Raw genomic sequence first — 22,865 nt, forward strand, 5'->3', positions numbered from 1 at the left:
ATTTTTAAAAAGTAGTTTTGAACAAGCTTTGTTTTCACAAAGTTTTCGCCCTTCCTAATGTAAAAGGGTGAAGCAGTGTATGGAAGGGAAAGAAGGCAAAACTTGTCTTGCGAGTGCTGGCTTTGCTTCTTCTATCCAAACTGTGTGCTCTTGGGAACATCATTTCTCCTTCTCCAAGTTCCTGTCCCCATGTGTATTCAATTTTGGGATTTTGCAGGTTGTCTCAGGGTCATTCAACTCTATGAGTTTGTAACACTGAATTCAGATACTTCAGAACATCCACAGAGGGAAGCGACAGAAATTCTCAGTTCTCAGTATAAGCAGTGCTCTCCAGGTGTGGAAATCTTTAAATCTGTACCTGACTTGCGGGACAACCAGTCTGTCTTCTCATGCCCTCCTCTCTCCCTTACACAGGAAGCCTAGTTAGAAGCTTATTTGTGGGGCCGGCGCTGTGGCACAGTGGGTTAAAGCCCTGGCCTGAAGCACCGGCATCCCATATAGGCACCAGTTCTAGTCCTGGCTGCTACTCTTCCAATCCAGCTCTCTGCTATGGCCTGGGATAGCAGTGGAAGATGGCCCAAGTCCTTGGGCCCCTGCATCTGTGTGGGAGACCCGGAGGAAGCTCCTGGCTCCTGGCTTCGGATTGGCACAGCTCCGGCCGTTGCGGCCATCTGGGGAGTGAACCAGCGGATGGAAGACCTCTCTCTCTGTCTCTACCTCTCTCTGTAACTCTGTCTTTCAAATAAATAAAATAAATCTTTAAAAAAGAAACCTATTTGTGTATGAGGTACTATGTCTGTGTTGCTGAGGAATTCAGTGTTTTGTATGTTTATGGAATTTTCAACTTCGTGTAGGGTCCTTAGATCTGGTCTATTGCCTTATTTGGGAGGTATTGTGAAAACACATTATACCTTAGAAACAGACATTATCTGCTCAAGTCTGCCACCCTGACTGCACTGTAAGGATGGAAGTCATTTGGTTTGGTATATTAATCTAGCATGAGCCTGACCAACTGGTTTTAGAATGTGTCACCAGTTGTGCCAGTATATAAAAAAGTGAGCTGCATCTCTACGAGTTCAGTCTTGGAGCACCAGCTGAGCAATGCACGGAGTAGACTTGTAGCTGACTTACATCATCTTCACCATGAAAACAGTCACAGTGCCCATGCTTCTGACCCTGGCTCTTTGCCTCATTCAAGGTGAGTAATTTGCATGTAATCTAAGCCTCTTGCCACACATCTCAAAGCTGTGGGGAAAGGACTTTTCTTCCCTTACCCCTGACCAGAAAATATTTATATGAGTATGTGTAACTTTGAATCTTGTGCCAGACTCAGTCTTGGGGATTTATGTAAGTGGCTTTATATTAGGTTGCTGTCTTTAACGTTGGCACATAGTCTAGTTTTGAGATAAACTGAAATTTTATCCATGAGAAATTCTTTCAGTAATTCTATATTCTGAAAAGTTAAAAGATTCTTCATCTTCCATTCACCAAGCATATCCATTTATACCGCATAGAATATAATATAGATATGTACACATATTTAAAACATATGAATTAATATATGTTTTTTATTACTGCACGTGTAGCTAAAATGTTTTTTAAAACAAATTCAATCGCCTCTTGTTTTAAAGCAGTAGTGCCATTTAGCTTATTTTATTTTTGTGTTTTCAAATCCTAACTGGATTGAAAGTACTTCTCCTAAAGTAAGAGGAACTTCTGTGGGGTTTTGTTTGTTGTTTGAATTTTGAAGAGAACACAGATTACCTAGACTTACTTTGCCCTGAAGCATTTGCACTTTTAAAAAGAGAATCTCAAAGAATAAATGAAGTCATTATACACAAATGAGTCCCTAAATAAGTGTGTAGATACAAAAGAGCCTGTTAATGTGAGTGTAGCAGTCCAATTTTAATTGATCTTAGTTTTTTGCAAAAATTCAGAAAATCTATTTTATGTGTATATAAATTGTATTCGTCAATTATGATTGGTATTGTGCATTAGATAGGTATGCTATGATTTTTAAGTAGATCATATTATACTTCGGCATTTTGGAAATGAGATACTTTGAGGCAATCAGAAAGTACATCAGTATTCTTTTCCAAGGTAATTGAACCTTTCTGAGTGATTGGACCTTTGTGAATGCATAAACCTGTCTTCTAGTGCAACAGTCTCATTTTATTTGCCGTGATAACCATAATGTGTTCAAAAATTGTCTGTAGTTTTACAACATATTGTCTTTAAAGCAATCAAGACACCACATGAATGAGTTATTTATTAAATATTTTACATTCCTTAAACTTTGGTTTCTGTATTTTTGTCCAGATGCTGCCAGTGAGGATGAAAATCAGGTTAGTCCTGCTTTGTCTATTCATTGAATTCATTCCCAAATCCTTAAGAAAAATGGTTTGTGGCCAACACCTTCATTTTGATAATACAGTTGTATTATACTGATAGGTACTAAGAGCTTTGGTTAAAAACATAAAAGCAGATCTTTATGAATCAGGACCTGGGTCTGTCAATCTCCTTCACTCTCTCTCTCTCTCTCCCTCTCTTGCTCTCTCTCTCTCTCTCTCTCACACACACACACACACACACACACACACAAACACATACACATAATGATGACAGATGGCTATATGAGGCTATCTACCATGCTTAAGAGTACTTTAACAAGTTATGATACACCATGTAAGAAACTAAAATGACTTTTCTGGCAATCATTATGCAGAGTGTTGTCCGTATTTCATATATAGCCAGTGTATGTATTTCATCCAGTAAATATTTTATGAGCATCTATTATATATCCAATCCTATTTGATATGTTAGAGATAGTATAAAGTGAACATAATCATGACAGATAAGTTAAAAAGTAAATTAGCAAGATTTATTACTATATATTACTAAGATATATTGCATTAGCACATTAACTAATGATTAGTGCTAGAAGAAAAAGCAGGATGCCAGAATGGAATTCCAGGGAATGGAGGTCATGTCCATTCTTAACGGGATAGTTGAGGAAGTTCTTCTTGGAGAGATAGTACTAGAAAAAAGATCTGGAGGTCATGAGAGAGTAAGCCATGAAGATCTTTACAACTTATGGCAGACCAGGCAGAAGCACCTCTGACAGCAGAGACCCTGATGCAGTGGGGCATGTTAGCAATTCTGAAAGATCTTTTATTGGAAAAATAAAGGAATCAATTTCTATAGAACCTACATTATTCATCTATTTGAAAGATAAGAGGGCGTTTTTCTCTGTCTCTCTCTCCTACACACACACACACACACACACACACATTATATCTAAACACATACCACTGTTCATGCCATTATATGAGCACTTAAAACAGTTCTAGGTATATATTAAAATTTGTTATATATCTCCAAGATTTTGAATATTAGGATAATAAAAACATGAATAGGTTTTTTTTACACCATAACTCTTGAGAGTGTAGTTAAAATACTGGCTCTCTGTATTTTATTGCAAGAATCTTTTAAATAAACTCTTAGGGATAGTCTAGAAGATTTCTTCATAGTCTCCATATTCCTTCTAAGTTTTCTGGTTAAGGAGAGATTCAGAAAGAATGATAGAGTAGATCAAAGGCTGGATTTGGGGAAACAAGAGAACATTTTCTCTTGGATGTTTTATATTAGAAAAATAGAAGGATATTGTGTGAATCTAACCGTATATAGAGTCATCATTTTGTTTTTCAGAGTCCATGGTAATGAGTGGTGATTTCTGGAACATATTATTATTTTGTACTGATTTTTTAATTTATTGTTAGCTATTTCACAGAAAAAGAGTTCTAAAAATAGTAGTTTAGCCACCTACTATATTGGCATAAAAGGCAAGAAGAACACAAAATAAACAGAAATATTCTTTGGATAATGTGTCAAAACTAGAAGCTATTGAAATAGCCTTGTGGTGCTGGATATTTTGTTATTTTCTAAATTCAATAGTTTGGGTTCTTTCTTGTGATGTAAAAATGTATAACATATTGAATATTATATGCATGAACTCAAATAACAAGGAAAAGCACTTAAGACCTGCAAGGATCTCAATTATATGCTTAAATTTGCCACCACAGAAGGTTTGTTATGAAGCCCAAAACACACTTGTTGGTGTCCTATAGTTGAGATGGATTAATGCCAACTCCCAGAGAAATTTAACTATAATGTCCCAGGTTAGACAGTGGATGAGGTTGTAGCCCATGAGGCAACCAGAAGGAATTTCACTTTGGAGGGCTCCAGGTTTTCCAAGACATGTGAAGAAAATGAGAACAGTAGCAACAATAGGAAAATAAAACAAAAATTAGCCAAGGGCTGGAAGTTATATTGCAAGTACATAGTTTCTGACAAAGATGACTCTTTGGTTGAGGTCTATTCCTGATTAAGTCCGCTCTGTTGTGGTAATTGAGGGAGGACACCATTTTCCCCAGAGAAGAATACAACTGCTAATATCCATACACTTTGTCTTTTCCTCTTTCTCAAGAGACTACGCTGGACAAAGGCATAAACAAGTTCTGAGATGACTGCATGGTCTTTCCATGGATTTGCAGTTTGATTCTGCAGATAGTGTTAGTTGGTAGAAATGGTGACTGGGGGAGGCAACGGGGGCCACTTTTTGAAAGGTGAATAAAAATTTGAGAGTCCAAATGGCTAAATCTCGTCTGAGATCTTGGGAGGAAGATGTGAGAGTGAAGACTTCTTAAACTTAAAAAAATAACATTTTTTTATTTATTTAAAGACAGAGATATAGAGAAACAAATATCAAAGGTTCTACTTGTTTTGTTTTGTTTTGTTTTCAGAAAAGAAATCAGTCTGGAAATTCCAAATGTGTATGACCAAGGAATCCTTCTTTCATTTGCCAACTGTTCACATTTCTAGCTGTTGGTGTCTTGCCGTATAGCCTTTAGGAAATGTGGGCACAGGCACTTTGTGGTTTCCAGTGCTCATATCAGAAACCTTGTCCTAGTCCTTTCACAATCAATCATTAGTGTTGGCCTGATATGTGCAAGGTGCGTTATATATGTCATCTCAGTATATTCCAGTAGTTCTAACAGCAGGCACTACCACACAATGATATAAAAGGAGAAACAGGAAAGAATGAGCATTTACTTACTGAATATCACTACATATCTTTGAGGGCTTTCCATACATAATAATAGCTAAGCTTCATAAATACACACACACACGTACATACACGTATATATCCACTGTTTTATTTTCAAAATGTTAATTTACTTCTTTGTTGCATACTTAAAGAGAGAGGGAGAAAGATATCTTCCATCTGCTGATTTACTACCCAAATGCCACAGCAACCAGGGCTGGGCCAGGCTAAGCCAGGAGCCCAGAATTCCACCTGGGTCTCTCACATGGATTGACAGGGGTCCAAACACTTGAGCTATCAGCTGCTGGCTCCCAGGACACATTAACAAAATGCTAGATATGAAGCAGAGGATATGAGACTCGAACTGGCACTTTTGTGTATGATGTAGATGTCCCAATCCACTGCACAATGCTCATCCAATATATCCCCTATTTTAGATAGCATAACGGAGCCTTTGAGAGGTTGGCTATTGAGGTAATAAATGAGAACCAGGGGAATATAACCTCAGCTCTTTTGGCTCCAACTCCCTTGTTTTTCTGTTTCACTAATTTTCAGATTACTACATATTATGCAAATTTGCAATCTCCACAGGCAAATCCAAGTCATTTTTTTTGTGTGTTATTTATATCAACTGAGTGTTTTCTGTACAAAGAGGGTAGTGGCCACTAAAATTATGTCTTTGCAAAAATTTATGAAGAGAGGAAAGTAGGGGTTTGGGGGAAGGAGGGAAATATGCTTATCTTGTTAGAAATGTACCTATGAAATGCATGAAATCTGTTCTATTAATTAAAAAAGAAAAGTTAAAAAACAAGTCTAAAAAATAAAATTAAAAAATACTGTTCAGGTAAGTTCATAGGAGAAAGCCTACTTTTAATGCTGTTTCAGTAAACACAACTTTTTTTGTTTCATCCTCAGGAAACATGCAGTAAATTTCGAATCTTGATGAAAAATGGAAAGTTGCTCTGTCCCCAAGATGAAAAACTTTTTCAAACCCCTGATTGGATAACATTCATCAACAAATGTGTCAAGTGCAAAATGATATTGTGAGTAAAGTTTCTCATTCATTTCACATGTTTGAGTTTCCGGCTATTCTCTGAAATAATAAATGTATTCCTTTTCTTTTCTTTCAATTGCATTTTTCTAAACCTGAATGGTAAAATAAAAATGTTCACTAGAATATTCTTACACATTCCATCAGATAAATTGGGCTAATTACTACTCACCTGGAAAGATTTTATTAACTCCACAAATAGGATTTGAATAGCATTCTGGAGAGCCCAGTGTTAATACAAGGGCACTCTAAAAAGCTCACCAAAAAATGTAATTATAAAATGTTTATTGGGGCCAGTGTTGTAGCATAGTAAGTTAAGCCACACCTATGAAGCCAGCATATCCTATTGGAGGACCATTTTGAGTTTCAGCTGCTTTACTTCTGATCCAGCTCCCTGCTAATGTGCCTGGGAAAGCAGCAGAAGATGACCTACATGGTTGGGCCCTCAATACCCACATGGGAATGGGAACTCAGATGGAGTTCCAGGCTCCTGGCTTTAGCGTGGCCCAGCCTTAGTTATTGCAGCCATTTGTGGAGTTAACCAGTGGATAAAAAAACTCTTTCTCTCTCTGTCTCCCCTCCGCCATCATGTTGGCTTTCAAATACAAAATAAATAAATCTTTAAGAATGTTTATTTTGTTATAAAAATTGTGGAAATCCATGCATAGTTTTTTTTTTCTCAATAGGCATTTTCTGTGAACTTTTTGGAGACCCATCATGCCTAATGTAGCACTGCATAATCTTTTGAGACTTTGACCTTCCTGGCTCTGGAGAAAAAAAGAATTTAAGAATGAAAGTCACATTCCTTGGACCTGTTGGGACCTGATTCTGTTGTAGCCTAGGGGCTGAGAAGCTCCTCCTGAGAAGGATGCCAGTCTCTGCTGTGGCAGCCAACCAGTAGAATGACTAAAGCAAAATACACTCTGGTTGTGTGAGCTGCCAGTGTCTTCAGACATCTGGGATTATGCCAGGATGAAGTGGACTAACATGTTGATTGTGACTTTCAACACTGCAGATTAGAAAGAATTAGTATTCTGGAAAATTACCGGTATCCATCCAAAGCTGTTTAACTCAGTTTCCCTCTGTCCATTGACATCTCAAAGGTAGAAAGCATCTTGTGTTATCAATTGCAAATCTTCAACCAGACTATCTTAATTTATTTTTGAACAGAGGAGTCATCCCAAATGTATGAGCATTGTCAAAACTTCCATATTGCTACCCAATCAATTCTAAGCATATTCATTTATTATAATTATGTTATAATTGGCTTTTTATATGTCAGGTTGGTGTATTGAGGGGATTTAACTTGACATGTTCAGTGATATTGGGATAATGAAGCTCCGACTGTAATTGCTGCTTCTAGTGAAGACACTGTAGAAGATGAAGAAAGGCAGATCAAGATTTGAGTGAGAGAAGTCTAGGAAAAGTTGAATAATCCTTTCTATTCTCTTAAAAAGCTCAATGTAAATCAGCAGGTATATAATTTGCCATAAATTTCCTTTTTTTCTACATAGGATGTTTTAATAGGAGAACTCAAACTTTGAATATAATACATGGATTGAAAAATAATATAAAGCAAAAATGAGGCTGGTGCCGGGGCTCACTAGGCTAATCCTCTGCCTGCAGTGCTGGCATCCCGGGTTCCAGTCCTGGTTGGGGTACCAGATTCTGTCCCAGTTGCTCCTTTTCCAGTCCAGCTCTCTGCTGAGGCCCAGGAAGGCAGTGGAGGATGGCCCGGGTACTTGGGCCCTGCACCGGCATGGGAGACTAGGGTGAGGTTCCTGGCTCCTGGCTTCGGATTGGCACAGCACGCCAGCCGTAGCGGCCATTTTGGGGGTGAACCAATGGAGGGAAGACCTTTCTCTCTCTCTCTCTCTTAATAAAAAAATAAAAGAAAAAAGAAAAAAATGAAATACCTGGAACCTCACAAAATAGTCACTTTGGATTCATTCACTTAGTTATTTTTTATTGCCTATGTAATTATATTGGGATAAACTACATTTCTTGACCCAGAAAGGGGACTGTGCGAGACATAAAAGCTATATTCAATTTGCTAAAAGGATCAGCATGTGGAAAAGCCTTTTGATTTGCTCCATAGGGCAACTGAGGTTGGAATCAAAAACATTACAGAAAGGCAGATTTTTGTTTAGTGTAAATATAGTCTTTGAAAGACTGCATTCACACAATGGCATGGACAGCTTTTAGAGTTGGTGATTAACTGGTTGTTGGACCTATTCAAGGTATTCAGGTAAAGGTAAAGATTCTTGTCAATAATATTCCACATTTGAGATATTTTTCCGTACTGCAGGAGTATTTGTGCTACTATTCCTATTTTTGGCCTTACATCTACTGCTGACATGCCAGATTTATCTGGGAAAGAGTCAAAATTGTTTAATATATAATCCTAAAAGTTGGTCAGACAATGTCTTAGGCTGTCTTATTCTTTATTCTCTTCTAGGGAAAAAGAAACAATACCTCAGAGAAAGGCCAGGCATTTAACAAGAACCACCAGGGCCACAGCTCCAGCAGAGGTGAGATGATTTGGAGTCAATCTGTCATGTTTGCTTTCAGAATAATGTTTTACTCTACGTAGAACTATCTATTTCCTAATTATGAGGTTATGCCAGTTTTGAAGCCAGCTACTTAGAAGGGAGGGAACACGGCTTAGTCCAGGGGTGGGCTGAGTATCTGGTATATCTTGTCCCTTGGCCCAACCCATGAGCTGACTCTGAAAACATTCTGGGCACTGAAAGATGCTCAGAGGTGTAGTAGGCCAGGGTGCTGCTGTCTGCTCTCCATGGCCAAGTCTCATTCCTCTTATCCTAACTCCAGTGAACTTTCCTGAGACTAAAGATCCAATATCTAATCTCAGAATTCTTATTGTCTATGTAACTAGGGCAGTTTTTTCATCTGTGACATAGGTTGTATATTAAAAGAGAAACTAACTATGAAAAGCCACCCACAATGGTTAATTTTGTGTTGCCAGGCATTTGACTCTATTTCCTTTCTCTTTTCCTCCTTTGCTTCCTACTGTGTGTCTTTTCTAATATCTGAAGGGTTCTCTGAGTTCAACTAGAATTGCTTGCTGTTATCTGTTTTTCAGTGTGGGACTCAGGCAAATGTCTTTTCTGAGAAAAGTATTTGGTGGTAAAAAAAATTTAAATATTAAATTAAATAGAGAAATTGCTCAGATTTAGCCCACCACAAAACCATTTCACGTTATAAATAGTTAATTAATAAAAAATATAAAAACAGAATCAAGAAAATAAAAACATGGCCCCAGATTGGTTGAAATTTCTGGCCTTCGTTATCTCACAATTACTTAACAAATCTGAAGCTGTCATCAGCTATTTTCACAACTACTCACATCACTCCAGTCCTGTGTGATTTCTTTTCTAGTTTAGTATTTCTCTTCCTTCTCTCTCAGGCCTAACACATAATTAAAATGATCAGTCAGAGCAGACGCACCCCTAATTACCTATAACATCCGTGTTCTAACCAAGCTGCCATCTTTCTTGGCAGTGTTACTCAGGTATGTCTGAGAACCTCAGCCTCCACGGTAAACATTGTCAAGTAAATACTTTGCTTTGGCTTAACCAGTCTCACTTTTAACACAATAACATGGTCACCACCCAACTAGTCAATAACTGCAAATCCTTTATCTGTCACAAAAGGAAGCTACTCCTGTATGCTACAGAAATCTGTGAGGGTTGGAAAGGTTTAGTGGCAACTTCTAATTCTACTTTTGTTTTTCACATTCAAAGTATAATCTGTAAGATTATTATTCTACTCCTCTTCCATAAAAGATAAAACTAATAAATCAATAGCACTTAAAATATGAAATATAAATAAATGACAAAATATCCCCCCGCACTTAAACAAATTTACTTTTTAAAAATATTAATGGAATCAATGTTTCTGCTGGTGGAAACAAATTTATTAAATTTTAATCAAATAGAAGTTTTGAGAAATAAGATTAAAGAATTTTAGGACATTTTACATATCTGCTAATATCTTATGTCTGAATTATAAATTTTGCCTGTAAATAAAATGCCTATGGCTATATGATTTCCTACCAGAAAATGACTATGTATAAGTTAAAGGAGTTAGTATCTCACTGTGTACTTTTCAAGTAATTTTTGTCTAGATTTTTATTTGTTTGTGTTTTGATGAATTCTTTCAATTATAATGTCATTTTCTTCTCTATTGTAAAACAGAAGAATCTACCCACTTTTCTCTCCGTAGATTCCCCCCATCAGAAATGAGCCCTACTATTCACGCTGAAAATAAGGTGCTTTACTTAAGAACTTTTCTGCTGCAGAAATCCTCTGTGTCTTTCTTATCAACTTCTTCATCATTACATCATTCTTTACCTTTCAAGTCATAGTTCACATCATCAACAAGTGTTGTTGGTTCTGCCTTCAAAGTGCATCTCAAATTTTATTTCTTTCCACCATTTCTTTATCATTCTAGTCTCCATAATTTGTAATCTCTCAGTTCTTTGGTCCATATTGATTCTTTTGCATTTAAAATGATGAATTAATTCATTCGATGTTTCTCATGATTCTGATAGCCAGTTTTATAAAATATTCAGTATGAGTGTATGCATGTGTTTATAAACTCCTTGTTCTTTTTAGATTATTTAATTGCTTTAATAGCTAAGAAACTATTCAGGCAAGTCCCCTTTCTTAGAAAATGTTATTAACATTTGGCTTACATGTACATACATTTAATATTAGAAACAGAAAACCACTGAGGTTATTAAAAATTCAACCTGAATTTGGAAATTCAATGTGATCAGAAAGATGATTTATAAATTAATTTGGGTAAAATGACTTTTTAAATATTAATTTACCAAACTCAAGAACATAGAATATCTTATCATCAATTCACCTAATTTCTATAAATTACGAGAATATAATTTATGAAATTATTCTTCAGATATTTTAATAATTTTTGTTAACTATAAAATGTATCTTATTGATTTCTGCTGGTTAGTCTTTTATCAAACCACTTTTGGATATTGTCTGTTAATTCTGGTGGTTGATTCTATTGCTTTGTTCTTGGCAGATGATTTTATCTCCTGCATATAAAAGGATTTTTATAATTTCCCTTCAATATTATTACTCATTTATTTATCTTGCATTGCTTATATTTTTAGCATAGATTTATGATTCAGTAGTTTAACAAAAGTCATGATAATAAACATCAGAACTCCCTCCCATTCTCCTTCTCTCTGTATTTAAGGAATACTTTGGCCAGCGCCGCGGCTCACTAGGCTAACCCTCCGCCTTGCGGCACCGGCACACCGGGTTCTAGTCCCGGTCGGGGCGCCGGATTCTGTCCCGGTTGCCTCTCTTCCAGGCCAGCTCTCTGCTGTGGCCTGGGAGTGCAGTGGAGGATGGCCCAAGTCCTTGGGCCCTGCACCCCATGGGAGACCAGGAAAAGTACCTTGCTCCTGCCTTCGGATCAGCGTGGTGCGCCAGCCGCAGCGCACTGGCCGCGGCGGCCATTGGAGGGTGAACCAATGGCAAAAGGAAGACCTTTCTCTCTGTCTCTCTCTCTCACTGTCCACTCTGCCTGTCAAAAAAAAAGAAAAAAAAAAGAAGGAATACTTCTAAAGTTTCTTCATTAAGTAAAATGTTTATCATAGAGTTTTTTAACCTGTAAACTTTATCAAGTTTCAGAAGATGCTTTCTATTCTTAGTTTGCTGAATATGTATTAGTTATCATTCAGTGACTCTTCTGCAACTATTAAAATAACCTGATTTTCTATTTTAGTCTAGTAATACTAATTTCTTAATGTATTTACTAATTTTAAGCTATTTTTGTTTTCTTAGGGTAAATCATACTTAATCATAACTTTTTTTTTTTTTATTTTTGACAGGCAGAGTGGACAGTGAGAGAGAGAGACAGAGAGAAAGGTCTTCCTTTGCCGTTGGTTCACCCTCCAATGGCTGGCACGGCCGGCGCACCGCGCTGATCCGATGGCAGGAGCCAGGATCCAGGTGCTTTTCCTGGTCTCCCATGGGGTGCAGGGCCCAAGCACCTGGGCCATCCTCCACTGCACTCCCTGGCCATAGCAGAGAGCTGGCCTGGAAGAGGGGCAACCGGGACAGAATCCGGCGTCCTGACCGGGACTAGAACCCGGTGTGCCGGCGCTGCAAGGTGGAGGATTAGCCTATTGAGCCACGGCGCCGGCCTTAATCATAACATTTTAAATACAATGTTAGATTTGGATAGTAACATTTTATTTAGAAAATTTGTGATTTTGTTCATAATTACAGCTAGTATGTACTTTTCTCTTTTCAATTATTCTTATATGGTCTGAGAACCTATATAAAATTACTCTGAACCAGGGTACTTCAAGCTATTGCTAAATTAGTAGGTCAGAAAATCTTCTCCCTCAAAAAGCAACTATAAAGCTAAATAAAACTTACCATTGGCCGTGGCTCACTTGGCTAATCCTCCGCCTGCGGTGCCGGCACCCTGGGTTCCAGTCCCGGTTGGGGCACTGGGTACTAGTTCCAGTTGCTCCTCTTCCAGTCCAGCTCTCTGCTGTGGCCCGGGAGGGCAGTGGAGGATGGCCCAGGTGCTTGGGTCACTGCACCCGCAGGGGAGACCGGGAGGAAGCACGGGGCTCCTGGCTTCAGATTGGCGCTGCACTGGCCGTAGCGTCCATTAGGGGCGTGAACCAACGGAAGGAAGACCTTTCTCTCTGTTTCTCTCTGTCTATAACTCTACCTGTCAAATAAAAAAAAAAAAAACTTATCAACAAAACTTATCAAAAACATTCCTTTTATAACTCCAAGACTACAAAGCTCTGAATAAGATGAACTGGAGTCTGTGATGTTCTTGCTTACATGTTCTCCCTTCTTACCCCCTGGCTGAGGTGGTCTGGATTTTCTATGCAGGGTAGACTGAGTGTATCAGTAACTATTTGGCCACTGTTGAAGGGGGTTCCTAATTTGGAGTAATCAGTGACAACCACACCCAGAGGTATTTTCAGTAAAAAGGGTGATCTTTTTTTTGTTTTTTCAGTAAAAAGGATGATAACATGAGATTGTAGTCATAGTTTTGTCTAGTAAAATTTCTGACTGAATCCTCACAAATGAATATCAGAGACTTAAAAGGACCCAAACAATTCACAAACTACTGGTTGAACACAGGGCTGTGCTCATGCATTTAGAAGACACAAAATATCCCAATGGCAAGCAAATGTGGATATGAAAATGACTGAATTTTATGTCTTCCTCTACACACAATGTTTCATCTTAGAGGGAGGCTTATTTGTTTGAAGTATTTGTGCACTAAGCTACAAAGGGATAAAAATCTAGCAACCTAGAGTTGAAAATTAGCAACAAAAACATTTTTTAAGCACATACATTGGCAACCGCAGATTATGAGAGACCAAGATTTAAGAGCTTTAGCCCAGCCAAAGAAACAAGAAAACAAAAATTAAGATAAATTGGTCATTAACGGAGACATCATAATTCTGAGTACCTACAATATATTATGTATTAATGACAGTTTCAAAAAAATTATGAAATCTTTCAAGTAGCAAGAATATATGAACCAAACGGGGAAAAACATGTGAATCAAAATTGTCTTTGGGTATCTACAGATGTTGATTTTGCAGGCAAAGACTTGAAGCAGCTATTTCAAATGGGATAAATGCAAACTACATTAGTTATGTTCAACAAAAATATTAAAATCCAAAAGCAAAGTTTTGAGGTAACAGGGTAAAAAACACATGATCCATACAGCTTATAAATACAGATTGGTTTTTCATTTAAACTAATGGTGGTAAAAAGGCAATGGAATGAATGCTCAAAGTGCTGAAGGAAAAAGGTTATTTATTTATTTATGACAGGCAGAGTTAGACAGTGAGAGAGAGAGACAGAGAGAAAGGTCTAGTGGCCACTACGGCTGGCTGCAACCAGCTGGCACACTGCGCTGATCCAAAGCCAGAAGCCAGGTGCTTCCTCCTGGTCTCCCATGCAGGTGCAGGGCCCAAGCACTTGGGCCATCCTCCACTGCACTCCCAGGCCACAGCAGAGAGCTGAACTGGAAGAGGAGCAACCAGGACAGAATCCAGCGCCCCAACCAGGACTAGAACCCGGTGTGCTGGCGCCGCAGGCAGAGGATTAGCCTAGTGAGCCGCGGCACCAGCCGGATAAAAGGTTAACCAAGATGCTGTATACTCCAAAAGTGTATTACAAAAATTGAGGCAAAATAAAGATTTCCCCATATTAGTAATATCTGAGAGACATTTTTGTTAACCAAACTGCCTTACAAATCATAATAGAGGAAGTCATTTAGCTAAAAGGGAGTGGCAATCAGATGGTAAGTTGGACTTAGGAAAACGAAGGAAAAGTGCCAGAGTAACTGATGGGTTAAAGAATCAGTCATGCAAAAAATCAGAAAGTCCTTCGAACTGAATGAAAACAAAACACCAATCAGGCATGGTGCTCAGCTAAAAAATTATCTAGAGCTTTAGATGTTTCTGTCAGAAGAGTGAGAAGACTCAAGTCAATAATTTAAAGATTTTTCGTTTGAAAGGCAGAATTATAGAGAGAGAAAGAGGGAGAGGGAGATGGAGAATGAGAGGGAGAGGGAGAGAGAGGGGCAGAAAATATTGTGTCCACTGGTGCACCCCTCAAATGGCCACAATAACCAGTTATGTTTGGCCAAAGCCATAAGCCAGGAAACTCTTCACTTGTTTCCCACTTGGGTGGCAAAGGCTGAAGTACTTGGCACATTCCACTGCCTTCCCAGGCACATTAGCAGGAAACTGGATTGGAAGCAGGATAGCTGGTATTTGGATTATCTGATGTGGGATGCTAACATTGCAAGCTACAGTGTAACCCACTGCACTACAACTCCAGCCCCTCAAATCAAATCAGTTAATTTCTCACTTTAAGAAACTAACAAAAATGAGGGCAAGCGAAATTCAAAGTAGGAAGAAGGGTCATAATAAAAATTAGGAAAAATTAATAATATGCAAAATATAAAGTAATAGAAAAAATAATTAAACCAAAGTTGATTCTTTAAAAGATCAAAAAAGTGAATAAAAATATTAGCTAAATTGACAATAAAACAAAAAAAGAAGAAAAAAATTACCAAAATCAAGGAATGACATAGGAAACATCAAAATATGCTTCAGAAAAATTATAAAGCTTATAATGGAGCACTGTGAACAATACTATTCCAACAAATTAGATAATTTAAATAAAATGGAACAATTCTTAGAAATAAACAAGCTATTAAAAACTGACTCCAACAGAAAGAGAAAATCAGAATATACCCATAACAAGCCAATAAATTGAATCAATAATTAAATCAAAGAAAAACCCAAGCCTAGATGACTTCATTGGTCATTTCTATCAAATAGTGATAGAAGAAATAATATCAATCCTTTATAGATTCACTTAGTAAACAGAAAGAGAGGAGACACTTCTCAACTTACTCTGAGGCCAGCATTATTCTAATACAGAAAACAGATGGGGCAGATATTTGGCTTAATGGTCAAAATGCTGAGTCAGATGCCTACATTCCACAGCAGAATACCTGGATTCAAGCCCTGGCTCCAGCTCTTGATTCCATTCCAGTTTCTTACCGATTCAGGCCCTGGGATCTAGTGGTTCAGTCTCTTCTACTCACCTAGGAGACCTGGATTGCATTCCCTGCCCCCGGATTTGGCCTGCCTTATCCCCAGCTGTTGTGAGCACTTTGATAGTTCAGAACCGGAAATAATTCCATTGTCTAAATGTCCTCTGGTAAACGGGTTAACAAAATTATCTATACTCTTATAATGGAATATTTAGCAATAAATAGGAAAGTACTACAGATAATGTTACAATATGGATGAACTTCTAGGACATTTTGCAAAGGGAAACGTGAGAATCAAACTTACATATTTATGATTTTATTTATATGAAATGTCCAGAAAAAGCAAATCTACAGGGTCCAAAAGAGTTCCATGATTGCCTAAGGCTGGATGTGGAAACTAGGATTAACTATAAATGAACACAGAAATCTCTACAAATGATGGGAATACACTAAAACCAGGTTCTGATGCTGGTTGTCTAACTCTGTAAATTGTCTAAAATTCATTCAATTGTACATTTAAAATGGGTGAATTTCAGGGTATGTAAGCAGTATTTTGATAAAGCTGCTTGAAGATTAGTATTTTAGTTTACATACTTCAATTTTGGACCAACTTTTAAGTTAGTAATATTCAATACAATTTTCCTAAAATATAAGAAATAAAATGTAAAACTATTGGGGGTGGGCAATTTTAGGGGCGGAAATGTTTCAGGCCAATATAGTCATTTAATCAGTATTTATTGATCTCTTCAGCTTATGTATTTTGTACATTTTTTGGTAGCAATATTTCCATTTTGGTTTTTAGATATACTGGCATGCAATACTTATGCTATTTGCAATGATCATTCTATATAATCTACTAGCAATCTGCCCTATAAGTTTTATCATTACTTTTCTCTATTGTTTTTGTTTTCCATGGAATTCATTCACATTTATTTATATTTGCTTTTGATCATTTTACAATGAATTGAAAAATACTTAATTCTTTAATTTTTGAAACAATTTTAATTGATTTCTATTCATTGTATTTGAAAGGCAGAGGAAACAGAGAGAGAATAAAAGAGAATAGATGGAAAAGAATAAAAGAGAATAGATGGAAAGAAGATTTCCATCTACTTTTTCACTCTCCAGATGCCTACAACAGCCAGGACTGGACAAGACCAAGACAGGAGTCCAAAACTCAGTCTGGGTCTCCCACACGAGTGGCATAGACCCAAGTATTTGAACCATCATCTTCTGTCTCCCAGGATACTCGTTAGCAGGAAGCTAGATTGGAAGCAGAATAGCTAGGATTCAAATAAGACTCTCCAATATGGGATGTGGATATCCCAAGTGCAACTTAACCACTGCACCACAACCCCATTCCTGGTTTTTAATATTTAAAAAAAAAATTCTGACAAGTGTATTTAAATATGTTAATGATTATCCCAGGATTTGAACTCAAAAGATTTCCATTTTTATTATTTTATAGGCATTTAAATGCCTTGTTATTTATGAATAAATTCTTTATATATATGGTACATTTTCACATTTTTAATTATCTTAATTTTAATAAATTTGGTGAGAGAATATAGACCATGTAATATTGATCATTTGAAATTTCTTAAGACTTTCTTTGTGGCCCAAAAAATGTTCTGTTTTTATAAATGCTTTATATATTCTAAAAAAATTATTTTTTTTTGTTTCTTGGGTTGTACTTTCTATAAAAAGTTCAATGGATTAAGTTTATAAATTATTTTCCTTAATATATGTTTCTGAAAAATATGTTTAAAATTCTAAACAAATGTTGGCAAAGATGTAGAGAAAAGGGAACTCTTTTTTTTAAAGATTTATTTATTTTACTTGAAAGTCAAAGTTACACAGAGAGAGAAGGAGAAGCAGAGAGAGAGAGGTCCTCCATCCACTGGTTCACTCCCCAATTGGCCGCAATGGCTGGAGCTGCGCCAATCTGAAGCCAGGAGCCAGGAGCTTCTTCCAGGTCTCCCATGCAGGTGCGGGGGCCCAAGGACTTGGGCCATCTGGCTTTCCCAGGCCAGAACAGAGAGCTGGATTGGATTGGAGCAGCCAGGTCTCAAACTGTTGCCCACATGGGATGCCGGCACTGCAGGTGGCGGCTTTACCCGCTATACCACATTGCCGGCCCCTGAAAAGGGAACTTTATACACTGTTAGTGGGAGCATAAATTAGTGCAACCACTATGGAAAACAGTATGTAGAGTTTTTAAAAAAAAAACTAGAAATAGATTGGCCATATGATCCAGCAATCGCATCATTGGATATATATCCAAAGACAAATACACATTGTGTCAAAGAAATACCTGCACCACCATATTTATAGCAGCACTGGAATGATGATTTAAATGTAGTATACCTATGTTTTATATTATGACTACCCTTAACCAAATATCCATATTTTATTTATTATTATTGCTAATATTGTGCCTACTGTTATTAGTTATGTTTCTTCCGCTAATGGATGTTAGCATCCTCTGTTTATTTTCTGAAAACACCATAACCCTCCATAATTCTTTTATTAACTAAATTTTGGCTTTAAGTTACTGTGGCTGTTTTCTATTTCTTTTGATCTTTCAGTTTTTTAATTCTAGAAATTGTCTCTGTTTCTTCAGATAATTTTCCTATATTCATTTCCTTCTTTGGGAAATCATAATTCAATTCTTTGTTTTTTAACTTTTCTTTATTATTTATAATTACTTTTCCATTTTCATTACCTTTTAAGAGAGTTCCTGGGTCTCATCTACTAATTTCACAAATTCATAGTCTATTTGTACATTTTTTACTACTTATTTTCCATATCTAAATTTCCACTTTGTTATTCCTTGTAACTTTTATTTTCTCATTTAATATTCAGGCATTTTCTATTGTCTCTCTGAAGCCTAGTTATACTTTTTGATAAGTTATTTATTCACTCATTCCAATAATTCTGCTTTAATTGATACATATTATTTGGTATATTGTATTTCTTTTATGTTCTTTTATCATGCTATATCGCCAGATATATAGGTATTTTGCCATAAAATTTCATTAGGCCTTTAGTAATTTTTTATGCTTAATTGAGTTGGACAGTTTTCACAGTCGCCTTCATTCTGTACCCTTCTTGCTTAGCATAAGTATGGAAGAAGGTGCAATGCCCCAAGCAGAAAGTTCTGAAACCACTGTTGCTCACTCCAGTTTGCTACCCCTCCACCAGGTCAGGAATCCTGTGTGAGTTCTCATAATTGTCCACATTAGGAAGAGGTGTTTTCTTAGGTTGTGATTCACCACCCCTTGGAGTTCTGAGCAAAAGGAGGTGGAGTAAAATGCTTGCACCTGCGACACCTCCCATCTGGCCTTTAAATCTGCCCTGTTAAATTCTGCCAACACCTGTGACCTAGTATGATGCTGTTGATTTTCTGGTGATCCATAATTTCCTCATGCTTTGCTTGCTTCCCAAAATGATTTTTCAGAGCAAACCAGCAGTTATTTTTCCTTTTCTTTGTGCTCCAGTCACACTTCTTTTCTTTCTGCCCCTTAAACAGAACAATCTGGCCACCACCACAAGTTCTTTGCAGTGGAAGTCCTATGGGCTTGGAATATGCTTTACTCAGACCCTCCTCACAGTCAAGTAGAGAGCCTAGTAAATGTGGAATAAATTTTGTAGAATAAATGAGCAAATAACATGTATGTTCATTACTTATCTTATTTTCATTATTTTTAATTTCTTTCTAAACATATGACCTGGATACTGAAGTAGTGCTATACCTTTATTTTCTGTTTTCAGTTCCTTTTCCTTTTTCATTGCCTTCCAGCAATGTTCCTCAGTCTGATCTTCTTCACATATATATTTGTATCCATCCAATTTTTTACATTATATGGCATACTGGTCATCACAGGTCTAAAATCTAAATTTTTCCATAACTAGTATTAAAATATGTTTATCATAAAAATATTTTTCAAGAAACTAGTGACATCAAAAATTTGTTTTGTTATACAATCTCATAAGGAAAAAAATCTCTTGTATTTTTGTTTTAGATAGATATTAAATTTAACTCTGTATCTTCTTTAGCTAGCTTATGTCAAAATAATGAGTTGCCAAATTGTATTTCACAAGTATTCATGTGCTCCTTACCAGAAATCTGGAATGTGGGCAGGGTGTGAATTATTTTTCGGATGAGGAAAGTAAGGTTTAAAGAGGTGAAATGAGTGGGTGGCAGATCAGTTATAAACTGATGTAGTTGTTTTTCTCACCATACGGGTTTGTGCCCAAGTATATGTTGTATTATTAGAGCAGAGATGTTGGAATTTTACTTTTCATTCATAGAAGATGTTTCATTTTCTTAACTTGGTTTTCAGTAGAGGAAACACTTAAAGTAACAACAGTAAAAGGTTATGAATATGAGGCACGGTTCTAACTTCCATACATATACTAACACACAAATCTCTTGATAGTTTTGAGAGGGTGGTGAAATTGTACCCATTTTGCAAACAAGAATAAGAAAGCACAGAAGAGTTAAGTAATCTGCCAAATTGTGCAGTTAGTGGTGAGGCTAGAATTACAAACCCAGAAATCTGACTTTTAATTATTATATTAATCTGTAACAATAAAAAATATTTTCCATAGAAAATAGAGAGCTTTCATGTCCATTATCTACTGGACCTCTCTACCACTCCATGGAGAAGAGAGACAGGATTTGATAGACAAACGGTATACTAAGTTTCAGAGAGAAGGCACCCTCTTTCACTCAGTAGCAAGTAGATGAAATCACACCTAAGTCCTTTCTTTTACAACCTAATTGCATCCCTGTTCTTTGACCATGTTTTATAGCCCATGATCATATTAGTTTACTGTTCTTCGAATACGTTTTTTTCCCTCCAGCAACTTATTTTATTGTGGGCTTAAGATGTTAACTCATTTGTAATATCTAAGGGATATTTTCTGTCTTACATTTTGGTGTTCCTTGATCATGTCTCTTGCAGCTGCATTGCGATGATTTCAGGAAAGAAGAAAGAGATGGAGGTTTTGTCTGTACTGATGGTGATACAGCTGTTTGTGGCACAGACGGGAAAACATACAGCAACAGATGTGAGCTGTGTGCTGAGAATGAGTAAGTATTCCCAGGAACAGGCATTCTTCCTAGAACGTGTTCTTGTATAACTACATGACACGGTTTTCATATAGTCTTAAAGATAAGAACCCATTTTTTAGGAGTTAGGCATCTATAAACTATTAGTACCACATCTTTTGCTACTCTGAAGAAAAAAGTTATATAATGTGTAATTCTGTCTTACAAAGTACTTTTGTGTGCAGTTTATCATATGATTAGCACTGTCTCTATGAAGTAAACAGGATAGGAAGATTCTATATAAACACACATACATATATGCATACATGTATGCATGCATACCCAATATGTACACACATATGTGTTATATACATACCTGTATATAGACATATACACTCTACCTATAATCTTTTATTCATTATTATTTTCTCTAACAGAGGTTGATTTCATCCTCAAATGACATTTAACCGCTCAGTAATTTATGATATTAGAATAGATAATTAGAATTTTCATATTAATCTTTGCATATATTCAACCTTTGTCAAATAGATAAAGTATTTGACTGGCCTGTATTTTGTCCCCATTTTATTCTTTCTCAACCCCCCCTCAATGTTAGATTTGGTGACTGTTTTCCACTAACAAGAAGGGCATACATGCTTTGCAGTTCTTCGTTGTAACTTCAGTCTTGAATTTCTTTTCAGTTTGTACAAATATAACAATCAGTGGTTGAGAAGTCTAGTTAGGTATATTATATATATTCATTCTTTGAGATTCTGTAAGCTGTACCCCTTCCTATGATTATTTTCATGAGAATGAAACAACATTAAATCACTCTGATCCTGCATATGACTTAAATTATCAGAAAACACTCTTAAAATATGCTCTCACTTGTCAGTATCAATGTAAAGAAACAGAAAGCAGAAGTAGAAAAAGATTTTTATTATATATATATATAATTTGTGATGTTATGGCACTGTACATTTAATTCTTATGATAAATCATATAAAGAATCTTATTGTAGATCTTTAAATCTCTGGGTAAGGTGAAATCTTCTCTCCTCCCTAATTTCTCTTGTACTTTCCTTTTGTTATACAACAAGAATAATATTGCCCATTGTGTTTATTTCTGAGCTCTGAAAGCTAGATTTCGTATTGATACTGAGATTTAACTTTTGCTTCCCTCAGCTGATATCTTTTGAAAAAAAAAAAAAAAACACTTTTTCTTATCAATTTTAAATACTTAGCTTTTCCTTGACATTGGTTTTATTGTGTTTTTATTTTTATGCACATGTTATGATTGTAAGCCACTTTATTTTTTTAGAAATAGGAAGCATCTCTTAAAAAAAAGATTTATTTCTGTGAAAGGCAGAGTTACAGAGAGGTAGGGGCAAAGAGAGAGAGAGAGAGAAGCCTTCCATCTGCTCACTCCCCAAATGGCTGCAACAGCCAAAGCTGGGCCAAACCGAAGCCGGGAGCCAGGAGCTTCTTCAGGTCTCCCACGCAGGTGCAGGTGCCCAAGGACCTGGGCCATCTTCGACTGCTTTCCCAGGCCATAGCAGAGAGCTAGATCAGAAGTAAAGCAGCGGGGACTTAAACTGGCACCCATATGGATGCCGCCACTGCAGGCAGTGGCTTTACCCACTATGCCACAGTGCCAGCCCCAAGAAGCATCTCTTTACCTCTTCTATTTATGTGTTTTCACATTTGCTTTAAAGCCCTATTAGACTGAACAAATTTAATTATCAGGACTTTATGTACTTTCCATGAAAAACAAAATGTTAGTGTAATCCATACGAACAGTGAGATGCTGGAAAATACAAACTTGAATTTACTTATTTAAAATGAGAAAAACAACAAGAGCAAAATTCCTTGGAGGATACAAAATCCCAATTACAAGCCTTCATTTCTCCATCTTCCCATGTGAATCCCCACCCTGGTAATAGGAGGAAAGAAAAATATTTACAAGTCCGAGTCTTATCAGCCCTCCAAACATGATTCCGTATCTTGGACTTCAAGTCATAATCATAGGTTTTCATTGGGAAA

General features: G+C 36.7%; 1 protein-coding gene across 1 annotated transcript in view; it reads left to right on the forward strand.

Annotated features, from left to right (window-relative positions):
* Positions 1-1,043: 1,043 nt before the first annotated feature.
* SPINK5 (serine peptidase inhibitor Kazal type 5) overlaps positions 1,044-22,865 on the forward strand; it is a 78,806-nt gene continuing 56,984 nt past the window's right edge. The window contains exons 1-5 of the mRNA XM_008255208.4: positions 1,044-1,198; positions 2,320-2,345; positions 6,020-6,147; positions 8,614-8,686; positions 20,738-20,865. Coding sequence (XP_008253430.2) covers positions 1,144-1,198; positions 2,320-2,345; positions 6,020-6,147; positions 8,614-8,686; positions 20,738-20,865 — 410 coding nt within the window. The 5' untranslated portion in view covers positions 1,044-1,143. The remainder of the gene's footprint in view (positions 1,199-2,319; positions 2,346-6,019; positions 6,148-8,613; positions 8,687-20,737; positions 20,866-22,865) is intronic.

This window comes from Oryctolagus cuniculus, chromosome 6, assembly GCF_964237555.1.
Source record: "Oryctolagus cuniculus chromosome 6, mOryCun1.1, whole genome shotgun sequence".
NCBI lineage: Eukaryota > Metazoa > Chordata > Mammalia > Lagomorpha > Leporidae > Oryctolagus > Oryctolagus cuniculus.